The sequence below is a fragment of the Haliotis asinina genome, chromosome 4 (genome assembly GCF_037392515.1).
Source record: "Haliotis asinina isolate JCU_RB_2024 chromosome 4, JCU_Hal_asi_v2, whole genome shotgun sequence".
In the NCBI taxonomy this organism is placed as follows: domain Eukaryota; kingdom Metazoa; phylum Mollusca; class Gastropoda; order Lepetellida; family Haliotidae; genus Haliotis; species Haliotis asinina.
Window position 1 is genome coordinate 81,588,229 of NC_090283.1, and position 21,061 is coordinate 81,609,289.

The 21,061-nt window shown below is 43.4% G+C and overlaps 2 protein-coding genes across 7 annotated transcripts in view; one reads left to right on the forward strand and one right to left on the reverse strand.

The window, feature by feature from the left end:
• LOC137282769 (monocarboxylate transporter 14-like) overlaps positions 1-8,617 on the forward strand; it is a 66,948-nt gene extending 58,331 nt beyond the window's left edge. The window contains exon 6 of the mRNA XM_067814558.1: positions 7,638-8,617. Coding sequence (XP_067670659.1) covers positions 7,638-7,786 — 149 coding nt within the window. The 3' untranslated portion in view covers positions 7,787-8,617. The remainder of the gene's footprint in view (positions 1-7,637) is intronic.
• A 722-nt stretch (positions 8,618-9,339) lies between these two features.
• LOC137281984 (monocarboxylate transporter 12-like) lies at positions 9,340-19,403 on the reverse strand. Of its 6 annotated transcripts, none has more exons than XM_067813737.1 (7): positions 19,280-19,403; positions 15,051-15,483; positions 14,417-14,560; positions 12,638-12,895; positions 11,120-11,494; positions 10,431-10,556; positions 9,340-9,756 (listed from the first exon to the last, which is right to left on the reverse strand). In XM_067813737.1, exons 2-7 carry the CDS (start codon positions 15,340-15,342, stop codon positions 9,587-9,589), a joined length of 1,365 nt encoding a protein of 454 aa, XP_067669838.1. In that variant the 5' UTR covers positions 15,343-15,483; positions 19,280-19,403; the 3' UTR covers positions 9,340-9,586. The 6 variants fall into 6 exon arrangements, with proteins under 6 accessions (XP_067669838.1, XP_067669836.1, XP_067669837.1 ...); XM_067813735.1 differs by lacking the exon at positions 19,280-19,403 and adding an exon at positions 19,014-19,121; XM_067813736.1 differs by lacking the exon at positions 19,280-19,403 and adding an exon at positions 16,429-16,558.
• Positions 19,404-21,061: the final 1,658 nt, after the last annotated feature.

Sequence of the window (21,061 nt, forward strand, 5' to 3'; positions counted from 1 at the left end):
AGTATCACCAACATTGTCACCTCTGGCAGGTCAGTAGCACAAACATTGTCTCCACTGGCAGGTCAGTACCACAAACATTGTCACCACTGGCAGGTCAGTAGCACAAACATTGTCACCACTGGCAGGTCAGTACCACAAACATTGTCACCACTGGCAGGTCAGTTCCACAAACACTGTCTCCTCTGGCAGGTCAGTACCACAAACATTGTCACCTCTGGCAGGTCAGTAGCACAAACATTTTCACTACTGGCAGGTCAGTACCAGAAACACTGTCAACTCTGGCAGGTAAGTATCACAAACATTGTCACCTCTGGCAGGTCAGTAGCACAAACATTGTCACCTCTGGCAGGTCAGTACCACAAACATTGTCTTCTCTGGCAGGTTAGTACCACAAACATTGTCACCACTGGCAGGTCAGTACCACAAACATTGTCACCTCTGGCAGGTCAGTACCACAAACATTGTCACCTCTGGCAGGTCAGTATCACAAACATTGTCTCCTCTGGCAGGTCAGTATCACAACCATTGTCACCTCTGGCAGGTCAGTATCACAAACATTGTCACCTCTGGCAGGTCAGTATCACAAACATTGTCACCTCTGGCAGGTCAGTACCATAAACATTGTCACCTCTGGCAGGTCAGTATCACAAACATTGTCTCCCCTGGCAGGTCAGTATCACAAACATTGTCACCTCTGGCAGGTCAGTATCACAAACATTGTCTCCTCTGGCAGGTCAGTAGCACAAACATTGTCTCCTCTGGTAGGTCAGTATCACAAACATTGTCACATCTGGCAGGTCAGTACCACAAACATTGTCACCTCTGGCAGGTCAGTATCACAAACATTGTCTCCTCTGGCAGGTCAGTATCACAAACATTGTCTCCTCTGGCAGGTCAGTAGCACAAACATTGTCACCTCTGGCAGGTCAGTACCACAAACATTGTCACCTCTGGCAGGTCAGTACCACAAACATTGTCTCCTCTGGCAGGTCAGTATCACAAACATTGTCACCTCTGGCAGGTCAGTACCACAAACATTGTCTCCACTGGCAGGTCAGTACCACAAACATTGTCACCACTGGCAGGTCAGTACCACAAACATTGTTACCACTGGCAGGTCACTACCACAATGATTGTCACCACTGGCAGGTCAGTACCGCAAACATTGTCTCCTCTGGCAGGTCAGCAGCACAAACATTGTCTCCTCTGGAAGGTCACTATCACAAACATTGTCACCTCTGGCAGGTCAGTACCACAAACATTGTCTCCTCTGGCAGGTCAGTACCACAAACATTGTCACCACTGGCAGGTCAGTACCACAGACATTGTCACCACTGGCAGGTCAGTACCACAAACATTGTCACCTGTGGCTGGTCAGTACCACAAACATTTTCACCTCTGGCAGGTCAGTAGCACAAACATTGTCTCCTCTGGCAGGTCAGTAGCACAAACATTGTCACCTCTGGCAGGTCAGTATCACAAACATTGTCACCTCTGGCAGGTCAGTACCACAAACATTGTCACCTCTGGCAGGTCAGTATCACAAACATTGTCTCCTCTGGCAGGTCAGTATCACAAACATTGTCTCCTCTGGCAGGTTAGTATCACAAACATTGTCACCTCTGGCAGGTCAGTACCACAAACATTGTCACCTCTGGCAGGTCAGTATCACAAACATTGTCACCTCTGGCAGGTCAGTGCCACAAACATTGTCACCACTGGCAGGTCAGTATCACAAACATTGTCACCTCTGGCAGGTCAGTACCACAAACATTGTCACCTCTATCAGGTCAGTATCACAAACATTGTCTCCTCTGGCAGGTCAGTATCACAAACATTGTCTCCTCTGGCAGGTTAGTATCACAAACATTGTCACCTCTGGCATGTCAGTACCACAAACATTGTCACCTCTGGCAGGTCAGTATCACAAACATTGTCACCTCTGGCAGGTCAGTGCCACAAACATTGTCACCACTGGCAGGTCAGTAGCACAAACATTGTCACCACTGGCAGGTCAGTAGCACAAACATTGTCACCTCTGGCAGGTCAGTACCACAAACATTGTCACCACTGGCAGGTCAGTATCACCAACATTGTCACCTCTGGCAGGTCAGTAGCACAAACATTGTCTCCACTGGCAGGTCAGTAGCACAAACATTGTCACCACTGGCAGGTCAGTACCACAAACATTGTCACCACTGGCAGGTCAGTTCCACAAACACTGTCTCCTCTGGCAGGTCAGTACCACAAACATTGTCACCTCTGGCAGGTCAGTAGCACAAACATTTTCACTACTGGCAGGTCAGTACCAGAAACACTGTCAACTCTGGCAGGTAAGTATCACAAACATTGTCACCTCTGGCAGGTCAGTAGCACAAACATTGTCACCTCTGGCAGGTCAGTACCACAAACATTGTCTTCTCTGGCAGGTTAGTACCACAAACATTGTCACCACTGGCAGGTCAGTACCACAAACATTGTCACCTCTGGCAGGTCAGTACCACAAACATTGTCACCTCTGGCAGGTCAGTATCACAAACATTGTCTCCTCTGGCAGGTCAGTATCACAACCATTGTCACCTCTGGCAGGTCAGTATCACAAACATTGTCACCTCTGGCAGGTCAGTATCACAAACATTGTCACCTCTGGCAGGTCAGTACCATAAACATTGTCACCTCTGGCAGGTCAGTATCACAAACATTGTCTCCCCTGGCAGGTCAGTATCACAAACATTGTCACCTCTGGCAGGTCAGTATCACAAACATTGTCTCCTCTGGCAGGTCAGTAGCACAAACATTGTCTCCTCTGGTAGGTCAGTATCACAAACATTGTCACATCTGGCAGGTCAGTACCACAAACATTGTCACCTCTGGCAGGTCAGTATCACAAACATTGTCTCCTCTGGCAGGTCAGTATCACAAACATTGTCTCCTCTGGCAGGTCAGTAGCACAAACATTGTCACCTCTGGCAGGTCAGTACCACAAACATTGTCACCTCTGGCAGGTCAGTACCACAAACATTGTCTCCTCTGGCAGGTCAGTATCACAAACATTGTCACCTCTGGCAGGTCAGTACCACAAACATTGTCTCGACTGGCAGGTCAGTACCACAAACATTGTCACCACTGGCAGGTCAGTACCACAAACATTGTTACCACTGGCAGGTCACTACCACAATGATTGTCACCACTGGCAGGTCAGTACCGCAAACATTGTCTCCTCTGGCAGGTCAGTAGCACAAACATTGTCTCCTCTGGAAGGTCACTATCACAAACATTGTCACCTCTGGCAGGTCAGTACCACAAACATTCTCTCCTCTGGCAGGTCAGTACCACAAACATTGTCACCACTGGCAGGTCAGTACCACAAACATTGTCACCACTGGCAGGTCAGTACCACAAACATTGTCACCTGTGGCTGGTCAGTACCACAAACATTTTCACCTCTGGCAGGTCAGTAGCACAAACATTGTCTCCTCTGGCAGGTCAGTAGCACAAACATTGTCACCTCTGGCAGGTCAGTACCACAAACATTGTCACCACTGGCAGGTCAGTACCACAAACATTGTTACCACTGGCAGGTCAGTATCACAAACATTGTCTCCTCTGGCAGGTCAGTAGCACAAACATTGTCTCCTCTGGCAAGTCAGTATCACAAACATTGTCACCTCTGGCAGGTCAGTACCACAAACATTGTCTCCTCTGGCAGGTCAGTACCACAAACATTGTCACCACTGGCAGGTCAGTAGCACAAACATTGTCACCACTGGCAGGTCAGTAGCACAAACATTGTCACCTCTAGCAGGTCAGTACCACAAACATTGTCACCACTGGCAGGTCAGTAGCACAAACATTGTCACCACTGGCAGGTCAGTATCACAAACATTGTCACCTCTGGCAGGTCAGTACCACAAACATTGTCACCTCTGGCAGGTCAGTACCATAAACATTGTCACCTCTGGCAGGTCAGTATCACAAACATTGTCTCCCCTGGCAGGTCAGTATCACAAACATTGTCACCTCTGGCAGGTCAGTACCACAAACATTGTCTCCTCTGGCAGGTCAGTAGCACAAACATTGTCTCCTCTGGCAGGTCAGTATCACAAACATTGTCACCTCTGGCAGGTCAGTACCACAAACATTGTCACCTCTGGCAGGTCAGTATCACAAACATTGTCTCCTCTGGCAGGTCAGTATCACAAACATTGTCACCTCTGGCAGGTCAGTACCACAAACATTGTCACCTCTGGCAGGTCAGTACCACAAACATTGTCTCCTCTGGCAGGTCAGTATCACAAACATTGTCACCTCTGGCAGGTCAGTACCACAAACATTGTCACCACTGGCAGGTCAGTACCACAAACATTGTTACCACTGGCAGGTCACTACCACAATGATTGTCACCACTGGCAGGTGAGTACCGCAAATATTGTCTCCTCTGGCAGGTCAGTAGCACAAACATTGTCTCCTCTGGAAGGTCAGTATCACAAACATTGTCACCTCTGGCAGGTCAGTACCACAAACATTGTCTCCTCTGGCAGGTCAGTACCACAAACATTGTCACCACTGGCAGGTCAGTACCACAAACATTGTCACCTCTGGCAGGTCAGTACCACAAACATTGTCACCTGTGGCTGGTCAGTACCACAAACATTTTCACCTCTGGCAGGTCAGTACCACAAACATTGTCTCCTCTGGCAGGTCAGTATTACAAACATTGTCACCTCTGGCAGGTCAGTACCACAAACATTGTCACCACTGGCAGGTCAGTAGCACAAACATTGTTACCACTGGCAGGTCAGTATCACAAACATTGTCTCCTCTGGCAGGTCAGTAGCACAAACATTGTCTCCTCTGGCAAGTCAGTATCACAAACATTGTCACCTCTGGCAGGTCAGTACCACAAACATTGTCTCCTCTGGCAGGTCAGTACCACAAACATTGTCACCACTGGCAGGTCAGTAGCACAAACATTGTCACCACTGGCAGGTCAGTACCACAAACATTGTCACCTCTAGCAGGTCAGTACCACAAACATTGTCACCACTTCCAGGTCAGTAGCACAAACATTGTCACCACTGGCAGGTCAGTACCACAAACATTGTCACCTCTGGCAGGTCAGTAGCACAAACATTGTCACCACTGGCAGGTCAGTACCACAAACATTGTCACCACTGGCAGGTCAGTACCACAAATATTGTCTCCTCTGGCAGGTCAGTACCAGAAACATTGTCTCCACTGGCAGGTCAGTACGACAAACATTGTCACCTCTGGCAGGTCAGTACCACAAACATTGTCACCGCTGGCAGGTCAGTACCACAAACATTGTCACCACTGCGGTAGTTACGTCAGATAATAATTATTCAACAGCAGTTTCTGATTTCCACGGTCCTCTAGTGTTTGAAATATAACAGTGTGACAGTCATTGACGGTATAGCGAAGAAACAGGCGATGCTGATATAGCGAATGTTCCAAACAAACCAGCGAACTTCATCCAGTCCCAGTTCAGTCGGTGTGGGCTCAGCCTGGATTCTTAGTGCCTCAACTTTTGAAACGAACTATATATATTAAATCTGCATACTTCATCCAGTGCTATATGCTGTTCAGTTAACTTTGCCTAGTTCGTCTGAGAACTGATTGATACAAGGATGACATCAATACCGTGTTGGTATAGTATTCCCAGAAATTATTGAGAATCATGTTGCGTCATGTAACTCATTACGTTTGTTAACTTCTAGCGTTTTACTTACATAAACATGTTAAAACATCATCCTTTTACAGTCTCAGTCTAGTTTTAGTACTTTGTTAGACCTCCTCGCTCAGCAATGCATGCCTGAATACGCCTAGGCACACTACCCATCAAAGTTTGTAGGTAATCGTGTGACAGGGTATCCCAATATTAGACCACCTCGGCCTTCATATCTTCAATATTTCTCAGTCCCTTTTGGTTTATTCTGTCATTCATGACTCCCCACACATTCTCAGTTGGGTTTAGGTCTGGGCTGTAACTGGGCCAGTGTAAAACTTGAACATTTTCTCCCGACAACCACTGTTTTGTGTAGCGCGCAGTGTGTTTTGGGTCATTATCATGCTGGAAAATCCAATCATCTTCATACAATGTTTGTGCTATCGGAAGAAGGTGACCATTTAGAATGTCAACGTATCTTTCTTTTGTCAAGTTTCCCGTGAAAACACACAATGGCGTCACTCCGCGAGCCGATATGCCACCCCACACGTGAAACTTCGGGCTATGTTTTGGTCGCTGGTAGATAGGTTTGACAGTATCTTTGGTCCAAATTTTCACACAATCAGGAAAATGCCAAACAGAACTTTCATCCGAAAAGAAAACATTATCCCAATCTTGATTTTCATGAGCCCGACACCAGTTTAAACGTTTTTCCTTTTGTGCATCTTTCATCAACGGCGAGGGAATTCCACGTTTTTTCACCCAATTAAGTCTTTGTAATTCCTGCCTAACTGTTTCATTGCATACCTGAGAACTTCCTCTGCTAATCATTTTATTTCTGGTGTTCTCAACACCTTTCAATTTACCCCTACTCACAATCTGCCCAAGTCTTCGGCGATCCACAACACTGAATTTCCTAGGCCAACCTGCCCCTGCTTTGTGCTCTATCCCGGTTCCTGTTTGAATATTCTTCTAAGTTCTGTATACTGTAGACAGAGGAATACCATGTCTACAAGCTAACACTTTAGCATCAGCCTCACCCCTTTCAAAATCATCTAGAATGAGCTTTCTTTTCTCTCTTGCTGTAAATTCTGCCATGTCATCACAGGAAGCCGTCTGCTCAGACAAGGGAGATAACTCTTGACGTAATGAGCTGCCTTCTAAGCCTTCAAGAGTTGTCTCCTTTATTTAGTATGCTTAGTGCATAGTGAAAGCCCTTTTTCCAATCTTAGCATCATTAGAAAAAAAAGATTTTCTCATTAATTTCTGGGAACACTGTATGTTCTGTAGACATAACGATAACACTAATGATAAGACACTGATGTCCATGAGGGGACACTCCGTCAAGTACCATGTTGGTATGTTCTGTAGACATAACGATAACACTAATGATAAGACACTGATGTCAATGAGGGGACACTCCGTCAAGTACCATGTGCTGTTATCGCTTTCCTGTGCCACTTTGGAGCAGACTGAATATGTCGGGTGTATCAACAGGGAAATATATATGTTGGTGTTTTTGAGTATTAGTAATTATCACCTGAAAAATGAAAATCAAAAGAACGTGAAGTACATGGGGCTGTAATCATTACATTCGACATGTCTGTGTGACAGTGTGTGGGAACAAGACTGTCACACGTTCGCAATGTATTATTATGTTGTTGTATCATTGGTCCAAATCCTGCGGGACGGTGGGGTAGCCTAGTGGTTAAAGCGTCTCGATGTGGACCCGGGTTCGATTTCCCACATGGATACAATGTGTGAAGCCCACTTCTGATGTCCCCTGTCGTGATACTGCTGGAAGATTGCTAAAAGTAGCGAAACACCACACTCACACCAAACCGTGCGGGTATTGTAATGTTTCACCAGATCTCGACGTCGGTATATGTCTGTAGAATTCTGGCTTACCACTTTACTGAACTGATACAAGTTTACTAATTGATCGTTTCAGGTTGGATGTACGATGTCACAGAAAATTACATGGCGTCATTTTTCTTCGCTGGTGTCGTATACATAGCGTCCGGAGTGTGTACATTGGTTGTATTTTTTATAGATTATCGCAATAATAGGAAAGCATCGCACAAAAACAACTGTACCTGAAAATGTTACAATACTCTACGATCTCCAGTAGCTGTGAATATCGTCCTATATATATTCCCAGATGATATTTTATCATGTAGGCTGTATGTACAAGGGGAGTCTCCCCTGTTACATCTGATGAGAAATACCTCTGATCCAACTTTAATATCAGTGGAAGGTAATTTGTGTTCTTGAATATATATGGGTGGATGCGGAAGATATTTACTGAATGACACATCATAACATCATTGTTATGGGTCATTCAGTGTATCATTTATATCATGTATGACTTTCAATTCAGTATTGTTATCTGTGGTGCTGACAGGTACACTTACTACCTTCACCATGTGACATCACGGTATTACGTGCATGTTTGTACACTCTGACGTCACTCACAGATATGTAAAAGTTGGAACTTTTAGTGGACCTCCTGCAATTCTCGCACAGACGTGTTATGACCATGTCATACTTTCTGCATTATGATTCTTCAGACATTTTGGGTGAAGAATATTTTTTTCTCAAAGAGTCAGTTCGGAAGCGAAATGACATGAAGATGATTACTGGGTTTGATAAGGTCTCCTTAGCGAGAGGATGTCGAATATCATACCAGGAGAAATCCCCCTGATATCAGTGTATCCATGTTAGAAAGATTTGAGGGAGCCCCTTTCTACCCCTTTCTACCGCACGATAAAAATCTTGATATATTTCTTAAGACGAAAATGTCACCCTAATTATGTGTTCAACCTACGCTTAGATGCGCAGCCATTATTATTTTATTGTACATATTTGTGCTCTTGTCATATGCCTTTACGCAGAATAAACTTTGGTTGTCACGCAAGGACATATGTACTAGGACTCTGTATGGGCGAATGTCGCCCTGAATAATATTTCAGTTTTACACCACGTGTTGACTTAATGTGTAGGAAGGGCAGATGCCCTTGTTACGGTAGTCACAGGCAAACTCCAGCGCAAGTAGGCTTCGCTCGCACACATAAAGGCTGGTCATTTACTGCCCGCTGCGCGACCCTATTTACGCTACAGTTTCCCTGTGCTGTAACTAATCCCATGAGTGAGTGAGGTTCAACGGATCTTTTAACTGTATCTGCTTTATGTAGAAGGAAGGTGACGTGGGTGCTGACCTAGAAACATAGTCAGGGCAAGTTGGAATTCTAGTCTACACTCATACGTTCCTGGCGAGTCCATGTTAGGTAACTCGGCACCGCGAATGGCGGCGTGTAAGGCCACAGAGCCACCCACCAACGTTCAATCTTAAATCTAGGACCACAGCCCCAGCAACCAAAAGCTGATATTCATAATGATGCTGAGATACTCGCTACTCGAATCCTGACTTTACACATGTAAGGGCCTGTCATGTGATGGATAAATGAAAATGGTGCAGTTAAGCATTACTGTGCCTGTGGAGTCACTGAGTAAGTGGGCGAGTATGGCGAGTGGACGTTTCAACCATTAGACAACCACACCACCCTCCTGGGCCAGCGACGATATCACTATGCCAGCCTTCCTCATAACATACAGGTAAAATCACCTGGAACAAACAAGACAGGCACGAAGAATGATTTTGAATGCTAAACGAGATTCCCAAGCATGTGTTTTATCATAGCTGCACTCTCCAAGCCTCGTAATTTGCAACTTTAATCGATTCGTACCTTTTATATCAAAAGACACGCTGGTGAAATATTCCTGTTTGCTTTAAAATAAGTAAGTGAAAAGTCAGTGAGATCTCATAGTGTGAACATGACATGTAGTGTATTGTCCTTCGCCATCCAGCACCCTAACAACTAGCAAGCCTATAAGTATCTACTACTGTGATAATGGCTGTATCTCGGCTGGCGGGTCACGTGTCTTCTCCTTCCTTGCAGCCAGGTGGCGCACCACGACTACCACCAAAGTGACGGCACAGCCCAGAAGGTACAGAACGCCCGACATGTAGAAAGGTAAAATGTAATTACCAGTGATATCATATAGCCAGCCTGAAAAATAAACAGAACATAACTAGAAAAAGTGACAAAATGACTTTCACTAACCATAACACATCTCCCTGAAGCAGTCATATGGACATGTTTTAGAGATCAGCATCACGTTGTGACAGTAGCAAGAGTCTTAAAGAAGAACTGGTTCGTGTGGATATCATTCTGATATGGTGTAAAATAGCCGCTCGATGAACAGTTGCGCAGGTTTGTAAGCGCTGTTCCAAAGCAAGGAATTGAAACATATATAGATTAGTAAGACAAATGAACTCCGAAGAAAGCTAAATACAAGCAATTGCGGAGGCTTAAAACACTTGGTCCCGTAGTGGGTTTTGTTTTGTTTTGGCGTTCTTTATGCCGCACTCAGCAATATTCCAGCTATATGGCAGGGTTTTTTGTTCCGACCAGAAAATGCAGTGATCAACGTCATGAACATTGATCTGCTTAATTGGGAACCGATGACGCGTTTACCATGTCACCGAGTCTGCCACCCGATCCCGTTAGTCGCCTCAACTCATCTCAACTCAACTCTACTCACCTGTAAGGCTGAAATAACGCCGATGCACCTTACCTGACTCGCATATGGTATAAGTGAAAACAAACACATATTCTGCTATCACTTTTGTAACGTCCCCGACGTATAAAGCCTTGGATATTAAAACGGAATAGGACGGTACCTGCTAGAAGGGACGACAGGAACATCCCAACACCTGCGTGCAACGAATGCACACCAAAGGCGATCCCCGTGAGTTCAACGCCGACTATCTCAGTGACGATGACGGCCTGCCCCATGTGCCAAGCCCCTGAAAAAATGAACAGACGCAGTCTACATTCGAGGCCTTGGACACATGTAACGTACGCTGTTTTAACATTTCATCAATACCGGGCGGTGTGGTGGTCTAGTGGTTTTATTCGCTCTTCAGGTCGAAGTGTAGCATGCAAGGGAAACTTTGTCTGATATGTCTAATTTGTCCAAGTCGAAGTTTCAGCACTGACCGCCAACACTGATTGCGTATGGTATAAATCCAGCGGTGGCGTAGTTGTTAAACCTAGAGAGACACTACCTTATGGCTATATAAAAAGATAGGGACGTAACAACGAAACCACCCCATTCCTCAGTCAAAGTTAATCATGTCTTTCTAACGCTGTTTCTAAGATGATGAAGGAGTAAGCATTAACTCCGAAACATTGTGTTCTTATATAAAGAAGCTGATATCCATAAAAATCTTCATTCTTATGTATTTTACTTCTAAATGCACTTTTCAAAGACTTGAAACCTTCACGGACTGATGGACCCCGCTTCTATATACCCGTCTAATTCCAGGGGTCGAAAATAATAATGAGTGTAATCTCGTGCCATACTCACCCATAAATACCCCATACACTGCCGCAAAGAGGAAAAACGCAACTACTGACTCCAGCGACGGGACCGCGAACACACTAGCCGCCATGACGGCAATGGCTCCGGCGTGTAAGCCGGTCCGATTGACCTGCCGGAGGTCACTGATCCAGCCAAACAGGACCAAGGAGAAGATGGTGGATATTCCCATCGCGGGTACCAACATGGCGCTTTGACTTTTGTCGATGCCTTTCAGATCCACGAGGTCTATGAGGTTAATCAGTGGCACTGTGTAGCCAACATGCACCAACAAGGAACTGAAGGCAAACACAAAGAACAACTTGTTCTTCAGGAGTTGTTTAAAGGACTGCATGACAGTTTTGTTGTTGGTCAGGTTATTGTCTGCAAATATATAAAGTGGGTAAATGACTGTTTGATATGCTTCTTGGCACCTTTCGCTCCTTTACAAAGTGTTGTATAAGTTGACGATCTCCAGAGGGCAAGGGAGGTAACTGAGTGTAAGAGTCCAGTTTCCACAAGGGCTGAACATGAGGTCGCTGCGTCATCGACCAATTTGATAATGAAACTGTTTTACAGGTACAATTGTTGGAATATTGTTCATTTTTAAAACCATCTATTGTATCTCTAATGCAGTTAACTGTTTATATTGTATTTTTACGTCTCTTATGGTACTGTTTTACAAAACATTTATACAAAACGTTTAACTTTTATCATCCTTTGTTGGTTTGATAACCTGTCTGTGTAAAACAGAGCTAAACTCAACAAAATTGATGACAAAGCACGTAAAATCATTGATCCTGAGTTAATATCATATATCGGGTTACTTTACGAGCAGCAAATCATAAACAGGTGCAGAAAATTGTAAACGACAGCTGTCACTCTCTTTTCCACGATTTTGAAATTCTTCCATAAGGTCGTTGTCTGCGCATGCCGATAAGTAGATAGCGAAAACAAACCTTCATCCAGTCGTACCAGCCTGTATTTATTGTGTTAACAACAGTTAATCCCCATTATTTATATTTACCTTATAATTTTACCATCAGCTATCCCATTTCACACCGCTGCTGTTTTCTACCTCGTCGTTCCAGTTCATCAAATCCAACTGCCCACCTGTTTTAGTGGTCTTATCTATTTATTTGTTTAAACTATGTCAGTGCTTACTGTAATGTGATATCTTGTTTTGTTATGTCTCCTGGGTTTTACGATGCAGCCAAACTTTCCATGTGGATAATAAAGTATAATCTTATCTTATCTTGTCTTTTTGTCTATTCCTGAATATCGACCAAACAGCCAACACTGGCGCCGCCATTTTGTTTGAAGGGAATGGTAGATATGAGAGAGGTTTAATCTGACTGGTCAGAAAACGGGACATCTGAAGGGACATCGCCCCTAATAGTAAAGGGTGTCGCTATACTGTGGACATATGTCAAGGAATACGAATGCGTTTCTTAGATACATTGTTTTGCACTCGCCGTTTCTTTGAAACATTTAAACAAAGTATAATGTCGCCATTTTTAAACGTACTTCGGGTGAGCTTACGCAGGTATGGTGGCGGTACAAACAGTAATCCAAAGACTACTGCGTTCAGGGTGATCCCTGCCGTTACTAGGAAGGCTCCCCGCCAGGTGTACGTCTCTATCAGGAGATTCGTAAGGGGAGGTAACACCAGCATACCCACTCCTTCCCCTAGGGAAGAGATGCTCATGGCGAGCCCCCGTCTCTTGTCGAAGTACTGAAGTACAATCACTGTAGATGTGGCATACATCAGTGACACTCCAGTTCCTGCAACGCAACATGTCACAGTCACAGTGTCTGAAGTGTTATACAGAACGAGGGATGGTGTTTTAACGTCTCCATGAGCAGTTTGCACCTATCACTACTGTATATGATATTTATTTTACGCTACATACTGGGCTACCACTGATCCAGGGCGTAGTGGAACCGACTCAAGTTTCCATGGTTCGTTTCGCAGTCCACCGCTAAGATTACTTTCAAACCCTAGAAAATATTTGTATTTATTCGACTATTCTGACTTATGTTCACATTACATCATAGATAGGTTGTACACAGGCGCTGAAGTTGAATAATTCCATGGATTGTCAAGACAGATTATTCCCTGGTGCGGATTGAACATATCAGCGAATATTATTATTTGCATGCGTTATTCCATGGTGTTGATAGTCAATACCTTGGTGTATTTTGTAGAAGGATTATTTCCTTGCCACTGATAGTCAATATGTAATATTTCGGTGTATTTTCTTGATGCGTTATTCCTTCGCACTGACAGTCAATATTTCGGTGTATTCTCTATATAGGTTATTCCCTGGCGTCGATAGTCAATATTTCGGTGTATTCTCTATATAGGTTATTCTCTGGCGTCGATAGTCAATATTTTGGTGTATTCTCTATATAGGTTATTCCCTGGTGCTGACAGTCAATATTTCGGTGTATTCTCTATATAGGTTATTCCCTGGCGTCGATAGTCAATATTTCGGTGTATTCTCTATATAGGTTATTCTCTGGCGTCGATAGTCAATATTTCGGAGTATTCTCTATATAGGTTATTCCCTGGTGCTGACAGTCAATATTTCGGTGTATTCTCTATATAGGTTATTCCCTGGCGTCGATAGTCAATATTTCGGTGTATTCTCTATATAGGTTATTCTCTGGCGTCGATAGTCAATATTTCGGTGTATTCTCTATATAGGTTATTCCCTGGCGTCGATAGTCAATATTTCGGTGTATTCTCTATATAGGTTATTCTCTGGCGTCGATAGTCAATATTTCGGAGTATTCTCTATATAGGTTATTCCCTGGTGCTGACAGTCAATATTTCGGTGTATTCTCTATATAGGTTATTCCCTGGCGTCGATAGTCAATATTTCGGTGTATTCTCTATATAGGTTATTCTCTGGCGTCGATAGTCAATATTTCGGTGTATTCTCTATATAGGTTATTCCCTGGCGTCGATAGTCAATATTTCGGTGTATTCTCTATATAGGTTATTCTCTGGCGTCGATAGTCAATATTTCGGTGTATTCTCTATATAGGTTATTCTCTGGCGTCGATAGTCAATATTTCGGTGTATTCTCTATATAGGTTATTCCCTGGCGTCGATAGTCAATATTTCGGTGTATTCTCTATATAGGTTATTCTCTGGCGTCGATAGTCAATATTTCGGTGTATTCTCTATATAGGTTATTCCCTGGTGCTGACAGTCAATATTTTGGTGCATGTTCTAGATAGGGTGCTCCCTGGTGTTCATGGTCAAAATGTTCATTGTTGCTGCTGCTGAACACTCACCCGTGAGGACTCCGTACACGACGCAGAGCATGACGATGTTTGGTGAGAGCAAACTGATGATGAACCCGGCGCTGGTGAGGAGGGACGCCGTCACTGTCAATGTTCGGCAGCCGAAACGCTCAATTAGGCCACCACCAACAAGACCTGACACAAAAAATCTTCAAACATGTGATCGAAAAGTCGACAAATGCTAAGTGATTTAGGCATAACGCGACGAGAAGTTTCTCGTTCTGTATTCATGGAAAGCAAGAAACAGTTCACACACAGGTCATATGTGGTGTCAATCACTGTCTAGAATCTATAACAGCAGATGAACTTTGTTAAATTATTGAATTACAAGGTAAACACAGTTCAACATACACTTGTCATTAGACCTGAGACACATGTGCTAGTGATTTACCTTCATTCAGTTTACAACAGGTACTTCCAGTGAACTTTCTCAACTTATCTTTGACAGAATTACAAAAACTCATCACACGGGATTATTAGTGACCATATCTGTACTAATCCAATCTATTACAAGCAGTGTATACTAATATTTTTGCTCCACAGAGGATGAAATAGTGCTTTCATTTCCCAATTTTCTCCAAAAGTTAGCCTGGTATAGCTTGCGACTTCCAGCCAATGCCTTCACCTGTTATACAATATGTAGCGCTGTGTAACGAACTCATCCATGCTGTTTCCACTCTTGTTGTGTCGAAATAGTCAATCATTTCGACATACACGATGCCAAAGCCAGTGACTAGTCCCAGAACTAAGGCCACCACGAAGAAGCGCCCTGCCACACATACCCAGCCCCAACCGCCATCCGGGGCTTTCAGGGCGTCACTGACATCCACGCTGGTGCTCGCGATGGCAACCTGATCCTCACTGTTTGGGGTGTTTTTGGACATTATAAGGTCGCGATGAGAATTACCAACACTCATCCATTGTCAATGGTCCAGTTCTCTGTGTGACGAGCCGTTGGACATCATGACATCGTGATTTGGTAGCTTGCGCCAGCAGAGATATCAGGACTCTTCAATTCCTCGCCTAGCTCAAGAGCTAGGTCTGTCTAATATGCGGGTCTGAAATCACAATTGTTATCACAGTATCGAAGCATACAGCTATTGTTGAGGTGTATTCACTTCACTGGTAACTGGATCGATATATACATCAAATGCACAAATCTACATGCACTTACAGACATAATGACGTTTTGTTTAAGCAAAACCCAAAATGTATGTGGCTTCATGAGAAATAATTGAAATTTAGAGTTGAAAGCAACGAGAATCGTGTTACGAACACAATCACAGGTTACATGTTTAAAGTGTAATGCTACCCTCCACAATCTCTACATACGATTACATATGATACCTTTTCTTTAAAACAAAACAATATCAACATGGATCAGTCCCCGGAGAGCACTATCCCTGGTCCCATACAACACTGACAGAAAGAACATAACATGCTTGACATCAGCACACAGATGGTGGTCACACATCACGGAATAAACACTGACAGGTCCAGACGTTGTTTCCTCGTGTTTGTTTCTGCACTTTAATTAGTATCTCTGATAGAAAAAAGAGAGTTTCTGAACGCTTGCATGGTTGCTAATGCTTACAGGGCTGGTTACGTGGTTGCTAGAAATCACCGGGTTGTGTCGTTCAGCGGTATTTGAAACTACATAATATGGACGAGACTGGAATGTCGATATGAACACAGTTCGGTTTCCTAGACTGTCAGGCACGCTCGTGTGAGTGTTGTGGTGGTTTTACTCCACAACTATGAGATCGGTTAAACCAGAGACCATATAATCTATTATATGGTTTGGGGGTCAATTAAACATCCAACTGACGACTTGCGAATGTGTGACTCCTTTCCTTTGTCTGAAGCTAGTGCGTAAGGCGTAGGATGTACACGTGGAATGATCGGCGGTCGGCATACATATGGAAATTATACACAATAATATTGATGTTAAAGTTACAGGGTAACGTTCATCAGCAATTACAACACACCACACAAAAACACACCTGTCATCACTTCAAGCTCCCCCGATCTGTCCACAGGATCACCAGCCATCATACAAGGATGTGCACTCTGTACTTTACCTGTCCACAGGATCACCCGCCATCATACAAGGATGTGCACTCTGTACTTTACCTGTACACAGAATCACCCGCCATCAGACTGTTGTGCACTGTGTACTTTACCTTGGGCACAGATCGACATACCATTAAATATGGCGCAAGCAGAAGTCAAGCATGACAAGCATAAACGTGCTTGCGTGCGATGAATTGAATACATACCGTCACTTAGTAAAGCAGGTTTCTGCGACATATCAGACTGACATACTACTGTACTACTGTGCAATGGACATGTCTAGGATATTGTACAGCTCTTATATGTACAGTTCTCGTACATTGTATATCGTTCACTCACCCTGTTCTGTTTTGATAATGAGATTTGTGTTGTTTGTGTGCAGACTGGCAGTGTATTTTCTCTTTGCTTCTTGTCTCCAATGTCCCAAGTGAAAACATTTTTTGACAGCAGCGAGAATTGAGTCTTCATTACATGGCGAACGGAATGACACCTGGTATTTTCAGGTATGGTTTATACAAGCGTGCCCAGCTTTACCTGCACAGCCGTTAGTCAGTTTACATGAAACTGTTTGGTTGTCCAGCACTTAACAGAGCGTCGTCTAAAATGGATTTGTTACCAGGCAGCGTTATAAGTTTATTCTTCGATGACACAAGAACCTCGATTCACAAATTGTACCCTTATGGAGAATCGAACCAGGGTGGTCGTCGGTGTCACTTCCACGTCGGGGTAAGATTCTCGTGAAAACAACCACTCGTCTGTTCTACTCGGTTACACACAGGATGCAAATTGATTGATCTGTTGAACTTGTTGTTTCTAACTGTGAGGCATACAAACATCATTTCTCAAATGCTATGGACATGATCAATGTTTTTCCGTAAATCTGAACTTGTAGTGTTTCAACGTATCGCTAAACATGCGTCCGAACGGAGAACGCAAACACAACATACCATATACGACCCAAACACCGAGTGTTATATCAAGTGATGAACTAGCATAGGAAGAATGTGTCAGAGTTCCACAGAATTGTATCCATGTGCTCCCTGGGGAAACACGGCCTCGTGCCTCAAGAAGCCCTCTTCAAGAAGGGGACCATTTGATGCCAGAGATGGTAGTTGTGCAGGTGCGAGGAGGGTAGGGGAGGTCAGGGGGTGCAGCTCATGTTCGTCAACATCAGGTATTGTTTAATGTAAAGTCATAGGGTTACGTAAGTCCCCTTAAAACAACACCTATAAATGATGTATTTTAGGTATACAGTGTACTTCGATAAAATGACACGGCCCTCTTTGGAATATGAAATGGTAGGTAATGCCAGCACTAGATCAGCAGACAGGTTTTTCATTTTGAGATGTAAATTATTTGGAACTCAGTCAGATCGCAGGGTCCGTTGCATTCAGAATATCTTGAGTAACCGCATTATCCTGTCAACCGCGGTACCAGACAACGCTAGATTGAGTAATGGTGGACCAGTAAGTAAACTTGAATTTTGAACACTGTTTTGCATTATTTTGTAGTCGTGAAGAGTGACATGCACTCGACTTGAGAAACGTTACCGTGGTGAATAGATCTAGACTGACTGAACTTGTAGAGTTCCCCGATTTGTGCCTAGATGTTTTTGTTTCTGTAAACATTTGCATCCATGGTTGCCCTGAAGCTGTGAAGACAGTACTGTACACGTGTCTGCGATCACATTGCTGTATATCTATCAATTGTCCCAGTATCAAGGAGAGGCCTTCCCATCCAAGTTGGTCGTATTGTCGAGAGATATGTGAGGCTGACGAAACACGTAGATATTGTGAACTAATGGTGTATGTATCAGAGCGTGAACTGTTTCATCACAGACCTGTCTTGTAGGACCGCTTTTAATTTTGTGTTAACTGAGGATTGGATATGCTAGAATCTAGCCCTAAAACCTGAAAACAGCTGTCTGTTATTTCCTAACTGTGTGTGCAGACCAAGGTATGAGATGGTGCAGTCGCTCCACCGCTATCATTCCTGTCTGACACATTAAGCATAACCCTTTGACAATGTGTATAAGGGCTATTTGTGAAAACTGGAATGATACAATGAGAAACATCAAACTTCCAGTTTGCTATCTCAGAAAGGAAACCGAGTTGAATTCTGTCACAGTGTTGTACCTGAGTCCTTATCAATATGAACAACTACACACCTGTCCTGCACGCAAACCATACTCTCCACAACATATGGATTAATGCAATGTCTTTTCCTATTTGTTTTGTATGCAACATGCCGCACTGACTAAATCAGCCCCAACTGGGAGGAATCCAGTTGACTAATATATACATTACAAACCAATCGATCGAACTGGTAAAGTGATAAGACTCAGTCACTCTGTTTACATATGACATCATTTAGCCATTGCATACATCGATTCGTATGGAGTCAAAACTCGCATTTTGTAGACCCCTCCGTTCTAAATATATATATACATCACACAATCTAGTGACTGACAAATTATATCAATGCATCTACTACAAGATCGTGCACCATCACCTACCAAGACAGAATCCTCAATCCTCTCCTACATGTGCATTCGCTGTCAACACGAAGGTTGTTGAGTCAGAACTACTGTTATCCGACCTGCCACTCCTGCATGTCAACACGTGAGTATGAAATTCCTCAAAGGCATTTAGATGTTGGTGCAGTAGTAATACAACACAAATCGTATGGATAAGAACTTATAAGATTTGCCTTGTATAACTCTTGTATGTTGGGGTGAAACATCTCTATATATGGCGTGCAATAGAACTGTCCCGTACCTACCTTGTATTTAAAGACTCAGCTCACATTCGTGGAACATGGATTGCAATTTGATAGCCATTTCACCTGTATTATTCTCCAGCTCTCACTATTGGCAGGCGAACCATTTGATACTGGGTTTCTGTGTACAGACACCTGGCAATGACAGTACTCCAAGCTGTTGCAGTATAGGAAGAAATATGACCTCATCAGAATATTGGACGTCATCAGGGCAAATGATAGCCCTGCAAACTTATACTTCACCAGAGTTATGACTTTTCTCATTTTTCGCGTGGTATGATTTGCCAGTGATTGATATCAGCTAGTGCTATAAGAGGTATACATATACATGTATATTTAATCTACAGACATTAAGTCACACATTCATTGATATCCTAGCAGGAAGTATGTGTGATGGAACATCATGAAAATCAGTAATTTCATGAAATCCATTGAATTTTTTGGAAATACATGTAATCCCTGTAATTTCATGAAATCCCTTGAAATTTTAGGAAATACATGTAATCCCTGGGGATCAGGGGGATTTCAGGAAATCAGTGACTCTTTGGGGGTTGGAATGGCTGGTGTCACACACTCCCTGTAACATATTTATGAACATCTTTGGAATTTTAATAGGGTATTCAATTTCACAGCAAATATACACAATTGTATTTCATACAAAGTCGAAAGTATCGTCCGTCTGGTACTGAATGTCGGAACCCAAGTTGATTTTGTTTTATTTTACTTTTTGTGCAAAATCTAATTAAATGTTGAGTCAGTAGTGAGTGTGACCACCACTGGCTTAAGTGCACGTCAAAACCCGTCGATACATTGATGACACAGGACAAGCAATGACTTAAAGCGTGATCTGTTGCCATCCCAGTAAGATACACTGTTTGAGGTATTTAGCGGTGACAGGTGGCACTGACAGTCTTCTGATTTGTCAGTCAAGATACTGTGATCATGTGGATTAACACCCTTTATTCAAGTATAGAAGCACACTGTAACCGCGTGGTGTGACACATTGTAACCTTTGGAAATAACACACTGTTCCCATGTGGAGTAACACGCTGTATCCATGTGGAGTAACACACTATATCTATGTGGAGTAACACTGTACCAGTGTGGAGTAACACACTGTAACCATTTGGAATAACACACTGTACCTATGTGGAGTAACACAGCACACATGTGGAGTAACATACTATATCAATGTAGAGTAACACTGTACCTATTTGGACTAACACACTGTGTTCATATTGAGTAACACAATGTATCTATGTTGGTACACTGTACCCATTTGGAGTAACACACTATACCCATGTGAAGTAAAGCATTGTGAGATAGCACCACCCCTTCACCCACGTAACACGCACCTGCAGGGGCAGTGAGATGTAGTCAACACAGTGAGATAATCCTCAGAAGAGAACAGAACGTAACATAACATAACAGTACATTCTCTTCAAACCTACGGCACCAAATAATCTAACACTCATCCGCCCATCCATGAACCCACCCACCCAACTGGCATGTAGAATTATATAGCCTACACATATTATCTCGAAACATATAACACGCACCGTTAAACATGCCAAATGTCATAGCTAAAACAAAGACGTTAACATCCTTGTTGAGTGAGGGCATCGCCATGAGTGAGTGAGTGAGTGAGTTATAATTTAACATCACATCGGCAATATTTCAGCCATATTGGGACGAGAGCAAGCATGACTATAAAGAATATGTAGAGATTGTAAAACCCGTAAAACACCTGGAGTATCACAATTCGAGGTACCACCATGACACTGG

Bases quoted from the DNA above. Each gene is read 5' to 3' on its own strand.
- LOC137281984 (XM_067813737.1), bottom strand. From the start codon at position 15,342: ATGAGTGTTGGTAATTCTCATCGCGACCTTATAATGTCCAAAAACACC. The intron at 11,495-12,637 runs GTACGTTTAAAA...ATATATTTGCAG, and splicing joins CCTGCGTAAGCTCACCCGAA to ACAATAACCTGACCAACAAC. The intron at 9,757-10,430 runs GTACCGTCCTAT...TTTATTTTTCAG, and splicing joins CCTGTCGTCCCTTCTAGCAG to GCTGGCTATATGATATCACT.